The sequence below is a fragment of the Schistocerca serialis genome, chromosome 8, assembly GCF_023864345.2.
Source record: "Schistocerca serialis cubense isolate TAMUIC-IGC-003099 chromosome 8, iqSchSeri2.2, whole genome shotgun sequence".
Classification (NCBI taxonomy): Eukaryota; Metazoa; Arthropoda; class Insecta; order Orthoptera; family Acrididae; genus Schistocerca; species Schistocerca serialis.
This window is the reverse complement of record NC_064645.1, coordinates 289,373,108-289,386,999: the sequence shown is the minus strand read 5'-3', so window position 1 is coordinate 289,386,999 and position 13,892 is coordinate 289,373,108. Positions and strand designations below refer to the sequence as shown.

Here is a 13,892-nt window from a genome sequence, read left to right as displayed (position 1 = left end):
TGCATATAACAATGTAAATTTGCAAACAAAACTAAAGAAGACTTTCCTAGTTTCAATAAAGTTTTAACTCTTATGTGAGTGTATTTTTGTAGCGACACAGTGAAATAATTTCTTTTTGTATCATACTGGAATTGTAGTCAACTGACTATACTTTTTTTTTTACAATTTTACTTTTATGATCTAGGAATAAAAACTATGGTGATACGTATACCTCCCACCGGCCCTTTTGTGAGCTGTTAAAGTATGGTGGCAAGTGTATTTCCCACTCACCTCTTGTGAGCTATTACTCACGAAAAAATAAAAAAGGCTATTTTTTTTTTCCTTTTAGTTTACTTACCACTATGTGAAAACAATCCCAAAAGCTTTGTTGACCACACCATAAATGAATAAATAAATGCAAGTAACAATAATATACCCGTAAAAACAAAGCACCACGTTCCGACTTTACACGAGACAACAGTAGAGATCTCATGACGAACAGGAACTGATGGTTGCAACAGTTTTTATACGCCTGGTACAGTAGTGGGAACATCCAGAAGTGGTAAGACAAATTTCGAAAACCTTCATAAAATCACTAAGTTGGTGGTAATTAGTATGCTTCCCAAAACCCACAAATAACCCAAACCTCTGAGAGAGATTATTTTGGTTGTGAGCATATTTCCAAAGGGTCTTTAAACCAATATTATTTGGTATGATGTATACTTCTCATGGTCCTAAAAGTTACATTTCACAACAAACAAACAACAGGTGGTTCAATTGATCACCACTAGATGCCAAGAGCATACTGACACGGTAAGACATATTTCCATAAACGAAGTAACGAAATACAGTTACTAGTAAGTATATTTCCCAGGGCTCACAAAAGCGTTAAGAAACATTTTAACGTATTTAACAGGTATTTGATTTTTCTATCCCTCCCCCGCCCAGCTGTCAGCCCCCTTTGTTCCCCACCTCATTTCTCCCTTCACCCACTCCGTCCAACACATGCCTCACCCCAGTCTAGCTGCTGTGCTCTCTCTCTCTCTCTCTCTCTCACACACACACACACACACACACACACACACACACACACACACACACACACACACACCGCCCCTCTTCAATCTCTAGTATTCAAACCTGAGGCAGGTTGGTTTGTGGTTTGCAGCGATATCATTCGCCTCCTACAAGACCGGCTGTTTTTGTTTCGATTTGCCTCCACAAATCCACAGATACCTCATTTCCTGTACTCTTCTCTGTACCACTTCATTCATAACTGTGTCTCTCCAGACGATTTTCATCATCCTTGTAAACAACCCAATCTCTAGTGGTTCTAGCCATCATCTCTCTTGGTGTCCAACTGTCCAAGTTTCACACCCATGTAGGATTACATTCCAAACAAATGTTTTTGTGGTTCATTTCCTTATTTCCAGACTAATATTCTTTTTGATGAGTACATTCTTTTACTCAAATTAAATGCAATTTCGGTCTGCTGTATTCGGCTCACGAATTCTTTCTGCCTTCTAGCATCCCTTATGATCCTCCTTTCCAAGTAAGTACATTCCTCTATAACTTCTAGCTCTTCCCTTCCAAGTCTTATTCTTCAAGGTTCATATTCTTCTTCATTACCGCACATCATCACTTTAGTCTTTTGTTTGTGTATTCTCATACTGTATTGATCCTCAAAAATTCTTTTCACTGTGCTGAGGGCCTTCTCTAGATATTTTTGTCTCTGTGCTCTCAACAATATCATCAGTGTCGTACAGCATGACTATCTTCTGCCCATTAATTTTGTCCCCACTTCAGTAATTTTGCAGACTATAGTTCCCAGATGCAAGCATTGAATATAAGAAAAGAAAGAGTGTACCCTTCTCTCATAGCTTTTCTAATTTTTGCTCCTTGTTTCTGATGAAACGCCTAATCACAGCCACTTCCTTGTTATAGGCACTTAGTATAACCCCCATGTTTTTGTATTTTAGACTTGCTTTCTTTAGCATTCTGAACATCTCTTATCGGATAACATTTTCAAATATCTTTTCTATGTCTACGAAGGAATAGAAGTTGGTTTATTTCTCTGTATTTGCTTTTCGATACGAAGTCTCAGTGCCAGAATCACCTCCCTTGTTCCTAATCCTCTCCTGTATCCAAACTAATCTTCATTCAGCATATCCTCCAACTTCTCTTCAATCTTCCCCAGAGTTATCTTTATGAGATTTCTTGGTGCATGTGATATTAGGATTAAGTTCGGTACTGTTCACACTTTATAGCTGCCTCCTTCTTCGGAACAGAGATCATAAAGTATTTCTTTGAATTCAGTTGATATTTCTCGTGTGTTACAGACAGACCTAATCAGTATCATTTCCACACAGTTACCAACATTCTTCATAAGTTCTGCTGGAATGTCATCAGTACCCATTGCTTTGTTCTCCCAAAGATCTTTAAGAGCTTTCTCAAATTCTTATTGCAAAATGTGGTCTCCTTTGTCACCTTCATTTGCTTTCTCTTCCTTTCCTGGTACATCCTCCACTGAAGGTGTTCTGTCATACAGTTCCATTATGTATTCTTTCCCTCTCTTAACCATGTCTGCACGAAATAACATCTGTTAAAAAATTTATCTGGTTTCCTGTGGACTATCAGTTCTTCCATTTCACATACTTTCTTCTGCATCTATGCACACACCCTAAAGAAATTCATCAGTTACATTTTCATGGTCTTCTGTTTTCGATAACCTAACATCTGCTGCAACCGATTTCCTCTTGATTTCGGGTTTAATTCTGCCAACCCTATTTTCTGCTGCTTTATATATACCAGATTTTATTTGCTCCCAGTCTTCTTTTACTCTGCCATTTTGTAAATTTTTATCTAGATAGTCCATTTCTTGTGCATAATGCCTTGCCAGTTCTTTAGTTTTCAGGTTTTGTACTTCCCAATTCCATTTTTTGTGTCTTTTTCTTCAGACATTTGAATCTGAATGAACTTTTCATTAGGACCAGGTTGTGGTCACTGTCTATGTCTGCATTATTACAGTGAATGATTTAAAATTTATGGATGACCTTAACATGAAGGTTACCCACATTTGACACCACATTGAAAGAAGAGGTACTGGCATATTGAAGTATCAGTCAACTCACTCAACTGAAGAGATTCTGAGACCCTGTTGGAAATCCAGTTTGGGTTGATTAGTCAGAGACTAAAAACTACTACTCCTGTAAATGAGTCCCTTGTCTGTAATCAATGTACCACGTCGCACAATAGGAAGAGGAGTAGGAACAAGAAACCTAACACAAGTAAAATGAAGAGAGTTGTTCTAAACTCTGACTCCAGAGAAACACAGGATATAGAAAATGATTTAAAAGCAATAACCCATCTTTATCATCCAGGTATTTCAAAATTCCATGTTTTGCTATTCTTGTTCCTCTTCCCCAATGAACAAAAATGAAATTAATAAATTACACAAATAAAATTGAGATCTGATGGTATGATTACTGACAACAAAGGACTTTTTGTAACTAAAAAATGTGAGCTTGGCTTGGAAGAAATAAAGTGAAAATGAGAACAAAGAATAAACTAAGACAAGATAAAAAAGATGATAAATTTAAGGTGAAAATTGGGGATAATAATTTAAAATTTAAATTTCTTATCATCATGAAATGCTTACTGTCTTTCACACTTACATGTCGAATATCCTCTGTGATACCAGAATGTGCCTGGTAGAATGTTTCAAGCCTGTCAAGGGTTGTTGCTAAGTCTTCTTCACGTGCACGACCTCTCTCCTCGAGCCGAGCCAATTGCCTACGTAACAGATCAGCTTGTTCCCGAGTGGCTGCAGTGTCTGGTGCAAATCCAGAATCTACAAGGCGTTCACCGGCAGACACTGTATCCCCCACATTGTCCGACACACGTGACAGCTGTTAAAAATTCATTTTTTTAAATTATGATTATGAATAAACAAAAATACTAAGGTATAAATGAATAATGTGGAATAAGTCTTCTGACTCTTGAAATGTATGAAAAAATGCCACTAATTTATAATAAACTCTAGTGTGATGTACACAATCATTTTTATATGATTGTTAATGCAAGACCATATTTAAGTAATAATGTCGTAGTTTGTACCAGAAAGAGTTGTGTGATAATATGTCCATAGATTGAAAGACAAACTTAATTCAGCATTAGATGCAGATCAACATGATACATACTGAAAACTAATTTTAAAATCCACAGTAAAAGCAGAGATATTTGCTTTAGAATGAAAGAACAATTATGAATGTGGCATTTAATACCTTTCTGATGAATTTGGCAATTTCATCTTGCTGTGTATGAACTGTTTTCAGATCTCGGCCAGGTGGCTTCATATTCTCTAGTTCTTGTTCAAGGTTCGACAAGTCGTGGCTCAAACCTTTCACTTGGTCCTAGATTAACAAACACAAAGCCCATGAGGAATTTAAGTAAAAAGCAATATCAGAATATCTCAGCCCTCACGTTGCTGAAATACTCACGGTAAACTGAGTGACCGCAGTTGCAGCTGACTGAAGTTCACTGCAACGATCATCAAGTTTAGCTTGCAGATCATCAAGACGATCCCCAATGCCATCCACTTCATCTTGCAGATGAGATGCATCAACTCCCAACTCTCCTGCTTCATGACACAAATCACCTGCTTGTTGTCGCACAGCAGACAGAGGTTTGCGTAATGCAGTTGTCTCCTCACGTAAGGTCTGAAAGAGAGAAACAAAGGAAATCATAAAAATAATACCTCCAATCACTGATGGCACTTCTGAGAAACATGACAGTGTAGACAGGCAACTTCACTTCAACACCACTAAAGTAATCTTCAGAGTCCCAACCTTTATTCTATCAAGCAGTTTTGGATCCTTTGCTGCACCACCAAGTGCATCATGAGATGCCAGCCTATCTTCACAGCGCTGCAGCGAATGTGTCAGGTCTCTTAGATTCTCAGAGAAATCTGTTAGTCGGCGAGACGTATCTTCGAGGGATTGTGTGCGTTCAAGTAACTCTGTAAAGAGATAAGATGTTATTAATTACTACCTCAATATGATTACTTACGTCATATTTAGTAATTTAATTTTTCAGTTTTTCAAGTTCTGATCAGAAGAAGTCACATCAAAATTCACATTCTGTCAACTCTACCAACAATTTTATTTCAAGCCCTTTCCCTGGTTCCATTATGGCAAGAAACAGATTCAAGGCAATATTATCAAACCTGCACTTGAATGACATTGCAACTTACATTCCGAAAAGTCAACCTCAGCATGACTCCACGTATAAAATCAGGCCAGTCCTGGATCATTTCTTATTAGAATCACAAAAATCATTTTACCCATCATAAAACCTCACTATTGACAAAGGCATGTGTGGTTTTCATGGAAGAGTGGTATTTCGGGTTTACATAAAAAATAAACCTGACAAGTATGGAGAAAAAAAGGTTTATTGAGTGGGATTCCAAAACTGGTAATGTTCTTAGATTGGGGGTATATGCTGGGAAAGAAACACAAGACAACTCCGTAATACCATTATTTGAGAGGTTGCTAGCAGATTACCTGGGAAAAGGCCACACTGTTTACTTGGAAAGACTTTATAGTTCACCAGCAGTATTCGATTTTCTGTGGCAACATAAAACAAAAGCAGTAGGTACAAGCATGACTAACCAGAAAGAACTACCAAATGAAATTGTTTCCAAAAACTGAAAAGGTATGAGTCTGTGTCAATGAGGAGGAATCATCTGCTTTGTTTGAAGTGAAAGACACTAGAGATGTACTATGCCTGTCCACCGTGCACAAAATGACCAGCTCGGACATGTCTGGTCATACAAAGGAAGTATCAAAGTAAAATCAAAACCAGATGCCATTCTTGACTACAATATTTACAAAACAGAGGTTGTAGGAGTGATCAAATGATTTCTTACTATGCATTTAGGAGGAAACAGATGAAGTGGTGGAAGAAATTGTTCTTCCACACGCTTATAATGGCTGCAACAAATGCATTTTGTCTTATACTGGGAAACCAGGACTCCTGCTTAAAGAAAGAGCTGCCATTTTTCCACTTTTCTACGACAAATTGGTGAAGGACTAATTCACAAAGGTACCAATTTGGCACTAGACAACTAGTGAAACTCACAGCAACAGACTTCCAGGACAACACTTTGCAGAAAAAATTGCAGCCACTGAGAAGGAGCGTCCAACTAGGATGTGTAAAGTTTGCTCTAAGAAAAAAGCAGGTAAGAAGGAAACCAGCTGGTGGTGTTCAGACTGCAATGTACCACTCTGCATGCCAGAATGCTTCAAAATCTTCCACACTGAAGCTAATTACCTGTGAATTTACACAAAACTAAAACACGCATTTTTTGTGAAACCGAAATCATACATTTTATGTTTGTTGTTATTCATTTTGTCATCAAGCAATATAATTAAAATAAATGTTTAAAATAAACCTTAAAGACGGTTTTTTCATATGTTTTCTGTTTCAAGATATCTTAAATATAAATGTGCCAGTGGTAGTTCAAAAAACGCTAAAAATGGCTGGTCACTGGACCAAGATTGTATCTAAGCTGCTGGTCCTCAAAGTGTTAATATGGTGTCATGATTAATGACAATACCAAGTCCACTCACCATTATTCAGACGATCCCATCTCTTCTTCATCTGTGCTAGCTCCCCTTTAACAACATCTTTATCAATATCACACGCAGCTACAAAAGTGTCACCAAGGGTACGGTTATTTTCAAATTCTCCAGAACGTTTCCATACTTCATTACGGAAGGCAGAAAGATCTTTAAGTTGACGTTCTATGTCTTTGCGCTTAAATGAGGCTGGTGCCAAAGCCTCCAGCTTGGTCTCTGCCTGTGACAACCAAGGGAGGAAAGCTTCCTGTGCTTTGTAATACTTGCGGCAATGTTCCTGGAAGGGAGATGAAGAGATGATTTACTTGTTTTACAACAGAACTGCAGATAAATTTCATTTTACAGATACTTGAAACTGAAAGAAACATCTTTTTGCTGTCACTATTAGTTGTCATTCTTGCTTTATTACTCTTGCTTAATTAATGTTACGGCAAAGAGGCAACACAAATCAATTACACGCAGTTCCTCTACAGCACATACCCCACTTCATCCACCTCCCTGCTCCCCCTTTCTCATCTGAATTTCAAGTCTACTAAACAGAGTAAGTTCTCCTGTTCTCTCCACCTCCCCCTCCTCTCCTGCTAATGTGACTTCTGTTTTAGAGCACTCAACTTTCTGGTTGCTATTTTAAATCAGAAGTTCTGAACAGGTGGTTCAGCTCTTGCCTTCATGTGCTAACTCTTCCCCCTTCAGAATAACAAGAAGGAACCTTTGGTAAAAAGATATAACTCCTACCAATATGTGCTGGAACCTTTCACATTACTGCAGTATAATTTGTTTCTATGAAAAATGGACAGCAGTGTAATAAAAAAAGGTTTGTTTCTTCTCATTCCTATTTCAAAGTGTTAAGAGATTCTTCCTTACTGCTTCCACCATCTACAGTAATCCTAATGGCCTTTAGTTTTTCCTGGAATGATTTAGTTCCGAGTGGCTGAAGAACTTTCTCATGAGCTAATGATGTCAAACTGTTGTGATGCTCCTTCCTCTACATAACATAATGGTGTTAAAGCTATTGAAATTTGCTGCAAAAGGTGTAGGAAATTGATATAAATAGTTAGCATGTACTAATTTGCAATTACTGATATTGTTTCTGCCAAGGCTATAATTTTATGAGAAACATTCATTTACTGCAAAAAACATGATTGGTTTTGTCCTCCTCATAGTTGGGTCCCTATAGTCCTTCCTTTGTAACTGTGCCTAAGCTATCCATCTCCCCCTTCTGAGGAAGGAATTTTTACTACCAAAAGCTAGCTAGCTTGTCACTTCTACCATTATGTAAGTCTAATGGCAGTACTACACATTTTGTCTTTTGAAGGCAAGTCCAGGGCAGAAAGTCTCTCCTTAATTTATTAGTTTTCTAGACTGATTTTTCCTTTGTTACAAAGAAAAAAATTACTACACTATAAAGGCTGGCAAAGCAAGAGTAATCACGGGCAGAATGACATATAGCTGACTAGAGTAAAAACCTATAAAAATATTATCTTGCTCATTCACCATGCATGTCTGCAGTCTTGTATGTCTCTCCATAATATCCTTGCGCAGTCGGTCCCACTGAGACTGAATCTTATCAACATCTCTCTGCAAATTGCGTGAATCACTGCGCTGCATCTGTGAAGATCTTGCCAACATGTCCCGCCCCTTGTTTAAGAGCATTATTACTTCATGTTCTTTGCTCATTACCTCCTTATAAACAGGCTGAAAATGTAAAACACAACATCAGCACAAAAACATTATTGATATGTCTAAAAAGTGGCACATATTATGAAGAAGTATGTCGTCCATCACACGAATTTTATTCCTTCAGCAATATACTGAATGATTAACACTTATTACTAAAAGCTTGGAAGATAAAGAGGAAAACATGTAACAAGTTAAAACTTTAATTTGGTCCAAGAGGTGAACACAGATAGCATTAGGGTGTGCAGCCCTGTTCATGGAAGGCAAGGGTTCCAGAGTCGAGATCCAGTGTGACACACAATTTTAACTTGTCACAAAAATGTTAGCCCCTTCAATATTTACTTTTCTATGTATGAACTCATGATTAAAATGTAACTGATGTAAGTCTATTCTCACCTCGTGCTGATCAAGTTGTTGCTGTAATACTTCTCTATCAGCAGACACTAACAACCTTTCAGACATAGCTCCAAGTTCATCAGACAGCCATCCCAAAGTGCGTGCGCATGATGCCTCAAACTGTCTACCATCTCTGAAATACACCAAACAAATTGAAAGTGTGCATATTGCAACATCAGCCAGAAAGATATTAGTTTCTATAAAGTAAAACATATTCTTGCAAATCTGGAGCACAAATCCGAACTTCTTTCAAAACAATAAAAAGAATCAATAAAATGAGTCTGAACTGCATCACAACTCTTTGTTGATGGTTCTATCTATGGAAAGACTTTACTTCTGTAATATTACAACAGACAACACTATCACACAATAGTAATATAACACATTTGTTACAGTGTCATATCTACACTGACTCTGTTAAGAGACAAAAGGATGACTACATCATATATGACAAAGGCCTAAGGCTTGTTTAACACTACAACAAAGTTATGTTCAAAAACTGCATACATGTATAAAAATCACGCAAATTTCTCTCTTAGTAGCCCCTGTGCCCTCTACCCATGAAGCTTTGGAGTATCGATACCAACAATGCCACTAACACAATGAGAACAAAGTAAAATATTATGAAGAACAGAAAGTTAAAACCATTCAGTTCTTGTTTATTGCAGTGATTAGTTCATTCTCAAATTCATCAGCAGTGCTAGAATACAGAACTACAAGTTTTCCAAGGTCTGCAGTAGAGTATATGAACAAAGACTTCATTACTTAAAAGACGTCTAGCCACGATATCAATTAATTACCGTAAGTTGCCTTCAATTTCTGCTTTGCGGTGATCCATTTTCTTCTGCAATGTATTGTATTGACGACCAACAGCACCAAGTTTTCCCTGTATCTCTGCTCTAGAAGCAGGGTCACTAAGTACATCGCACAGCTGAGCCCCTGTTGATTCTGCATCTGCCAATAGAGGACGCTGGCCCTCAAGCTGACGTTCGAGATTCTGCAAAATTTAAAAGTATGACAAAAGTATTTTAACACTCATTACTGGTTAACTTAAGAAATGATTATTAAAATTCTACTTTCTGTCTCTGTATCTTTCATTTCTACTGTCTGCAACTTAACTGTAAGTAACATTTACTTTTGAATAATGTAGTACATAAATGTCAGTTATCTTTACATTCAAATGACAGAGCAATGATAAAATATCCAACATGAATCTGAATAAGAGCATGTTAAGTAGACAGATAAACGCAGCTGTATGTGTGGTGGAACTACATAACCTTCTATTATATCAACATTCACACTGATGATGTACAATGTAATGGAACAAACTAATTCCATATCTACTTGTGGAAAAGCAGTAGCATTGAGTCAGTGACAAGCACACACACAAGATAAAAAGACAACTTGCTAAATTTTGGAACACATTCTCCTTTCTCTTTTGTGAGTGTATATTGATGACCCACCACTTCTGCTATTCAGCGAGTGGTCTTTCACTCTTAAAGTATTTACATTCTGCCAGAACTTTCCTTAAAATTATAAATCTGTTTCTATATACTGATTGTATGTTCAACATGTGGCAAACATTTTCTCCAGATTTTATTTGTAAAAATCAACATGAAATTTTTCTGTAGTCACACCATTTTGCATCATGATTACAGTATGTGTTCAAGAGTGTAGCAATGCCACAAAAAGTGGAAACAATTCTCTATTAGTATGAGATCATATAGTTGAGTCGGCATACGATGATCCCACCAGCACTGTTGCCAGACTTCAGCTGCAACGCAGGTGAAAACAGCAGTTATCTATAGACCTCTGGCAACACTGATGTATTGGTACAGAGATGTGTACAAAGTCAACATTACACGCTTGGTTCAAGCAGGCACGTGAAGCTTTTGCTCATCTCACTCCAACAGGTATCTTCTTACATCGACACTACTATATTTCTTATAAACTATGTACAAAACAGAAAATCATCTGAATATATTTACAAATATGAACAGTTACTGCTCAATGAATGAAACAACAATACTGTAAAAATAACTGTGTACTGCTAGCAGTCTAGTAATGAAACATTACACAAACCTCAACTTTACGAAGTTGCTCCTCTGGATCCCGGTCAAGGGGTACCTCATCTAGCTGGTCTGAAAGAGCTTGCAATGCATCTCTCAAGCGCAGCAACCCAGCATCAAATTCACGGCTAGTATCAGCAGCAGCACCCAACGAGTCAGCACGTTCTTGAAGCCTCGCAAGGAGTTCCGCCCATCGTTGTTGCAGAGATGTCAGCTTCACTGATATGCGCTGAGCATCGGGTGCTGACATGTCCAACTTTGACAGCACGGCAGAGCCAACTTCCTCCAAATGAGATAATTGTGGCTGCTGAGTGCGGAATTCTTCCCGTAGAACCTGTGATAAACAGAAGCACAACATTAACAATCACAGAGACAAACTGAGAGGAGTAAGAAATTAGTATTGCACTAGTTTTATGCCTGACAATGTTTAGTATCAGTAACCTTTACAGCTGATTACAGTTGTCAGTTGTTAGTTGGTTTTGAATGGCAGGTTTGATGAAGATTGTATAAAATCACATATATTACCAAATCAATGTAAAGGTAAATGAAGGGTAAGAATCTTCACAGCTAACTAGTACAAAACACACACACACACACACACACACACACACACACACACACAATGTGTGTGTCACATGGCTACTTAGTGTTATGGCAACTGCAGTATCCTATGTGATGATGCAGCCACTACCCCTCCCCTCTTCACCTCTCCCTCTGTGTGTGTGTGTGTGTGTGTGTGTGGGGGGGGGGGGGGGGGGGGGGGGAGATATACATTTGCTTTAGTTATGAAGCACTTCAGTTTTGTTTAGGTGCCTGCCAAAGTTTCAAAATTTCAACAATATAATGAATGAGCACCTGTAACACTCATTTTCTTTTATTTGTAAACTTAAACTGCAATTATTACCAGTTATCACTTGTCATAACTTTTTAGTACCTATAATTGTAAAACAGACAGTGGCATATATCCATTAAACCACAGACTCAAAGAGACAGGAAAGCTAAGTAACATACCTGTACTTGCTGCACTTGGCTCTGAACCATTCGTGAATCAGAAGAGATAGGACCAAGAACAGTCATCATACGATCTTTAGCTCCTAGCCAGGCTGAGAGATTGTCATGTGTATCATAGAATTCTTTGATATCATCCATCAGTTTTATTCTGCAAAAAGAAAATAAAGCATTGTAATAATCTTAGTGTCTGAAATAGGCACCCAGGTCTTTACAATCTCGCTATTAAAGTTCTCACAGTCTCTTACAAAATATCTGTTATATGAGGGGGGAGTCAAATGAAAACCTTAATTTTTCTTTTTTTACTAAACAAGAAGTGGAACACAATTATATCATTTTTCGACAAAGCCTCCTCATCATTCAACACACTTCCTTCAGTGTATAGGAAGTACATGGATTATTTTGGTTGGCGGGGGCGATAAATAAATAAAATTCTTTTGATCATGTGGGCAGCCACTTGCACCTCTTCATCAATATGAAATTTCTTTCCTCCCATCGCCTCTTTGAGTGGTCCGAACATGTGGTTATCGTTTGGTGTGAGATCTGGTGATTATGGAGGATATGGCAGAGTATCAAAGTGCAGGTCACTGATGATTGTAAGCACTGCACAGCTGTATGAGGCTGAGCACTGTTATGTTACAAAACAGTATCTGTAGTTAGAAGTCCATGTCACTTCGATCTTATTGCAGGCGAAAGCTAATTTATTAACATAGTCAAACATGACACTGTTGATGGTGTTTCTCACAATCATGTAGTGTTCCCAGACTGTACTTCAGTCATTCCAAAACAGTCAGCAAAACCTTCCCTGCAGACATGTGTGTGTCCAGAACTTCCTCGACTGCTCTCTGTTTTGGGCTGGTGGTAGTCTACCCAGGTTTCACCTCCTGTAATGATTCTTGTGAAGAAGTCATCACCTTCTGCTTCAAAGGGCCACAAAAGTTCTTCACAGATGTCAACGTATTGCTCTTTCGGTTCAGGAGTGGGCTGCCATGGTACTCATCTCACAAACACTATGAAAAACTTAATCATTTCGTGAATGATTTCAGGTGTTGAACCATGATTAATGTTCAGATTTGCAGTTATCTCAACCATCATCACATGGCGATTTTCTGTCACAATGGTTTCAATGTTGCTGCTGGTGTCACGACGTGGTGTGCCTGACCTGGGCACTGACAACCTGTCACAGAAGTCACACTATTTTCAAACTTTCTGCTCCACTCATACACTTGCTGCAGTAACAGACAGTCATTATCAAACTGGACCTTCATTTGCCAATGGATCTCAATAGGCTGTTCAGAAAATGTATGACAGAACACTGCACTTACATGGTGCATTTTGAAAGTTGGGCAGCCACTATGAAACAGTGTTGTGGATATGTTTCAGTTGTCTTTAGTATGCTGCCACCTGCAGTGGCATTCCCTACATCTCTGTAACAGTGCGGCCAACTTTGTTGCCGATAAATGTAGATTTTTAATTACATTTTTCAGGTTTTCATTTGACTCCAGTTTGTAGTAATACACAATTCCCCCCCCCCCCCCCCCCCTCCTCTCTCTCTCTCTCTCTCTCTCTCTCTCTCGCTTGCTCTCTCTTTTATTTTACACACACACACACACAAACAAAACTAACCTGTCTTTGCATCTATCATTTATACTCTTCCATCGAGTGACAACATCAGTTAATTCATCATGCAGTGTATCAGACCCTTGTACACTGGGTTTCCTCTTGAGAAGATCAGCAACTTGTCCTCGAGTGTTATCCAGAAGAGATTGTTTCTCGTACATGTCCTCCATGATAGCCTATAAAAATACCAATTTTTGTTCAACAAATAAATAGTGATCAACAACCAAGGCCCTTCTGCAATTTTAAAAAATATTGCACACAGTTATAGAAAAATGAGTAAATGGAAATAATTGTGAAATAACCTTGTGACAGTTGTTCACAAATATGAATCGGAAGTGATGTTAATGATGGCTGTTTTGGGAAAAATATGGGAGATCCTAATTTTTAAAAAAATCTGTCAACATTACTTTCTTAATGATTTGGTTAACCAAGAAAACCATTGTGGCATCCCTAACAAATTGATAAATTTAATAAAATCTTGCACTTTAAACTCAAAATACAAAAT

General features: G+C 38.0%; 1 protein-coding gene across 14 annotated transcripts in view; it reads right to left on the bottom strand.

The window, feature by feature from the left end:
- Positions 1-13,892, bottom strand: part of LOC126416114 (microtubule-actin cross-linking factor 1) — a 1,003,027-nt gene that overhangs the window by 137,107 nt on the left and 852,028 nt on the right. For all 14 annotated transcript variants that reach the window (XM_050083628.1, XM_050083630.1, XM_050083635.1 and 11 more), the window contains exons 47-57: positions 13,394-13,563; positions 11,771-11,918; positions 10,773-11,093; positions 9,491-9,687; positions 8,691-8,823; positions 8,112-8,312; positions 6,609-6,894; positions 4,827-4,996; positions 4,479-4,697; positions 4,263-4,391; positions 3,654-3,887 (exon numbers count right to left, since the gene is read on the bottom strand). In XM_050083628.1, coding sequence (XP_049939585.1) covers positions 3,654-3,887; positions 4,263-4,391; positions 4,479-4,697; positions 4,827-4,996; positions 6,609-6,894; positions 8,112-8,312; positions 8,691-8,823; positions 9,491-9,687; positions 10,773-11,093; positions 11,771-11,918; positions 13,394-13,563 — 2,208 coding nt within the window. The remainder of the gene's footprint in view (positions 1-3,653; positions 3,888-4,262; positions 4,392-4,478; positions 4,698-4,826; positions 4,997-6,608; positions 6,895-8,111; positions 8,313-8,690; positions 8,824-9,490; positions 9,688-10,772; positions 11,094-11,770; positions 11,919-13,393; positions 13,564-13,892) is intronic.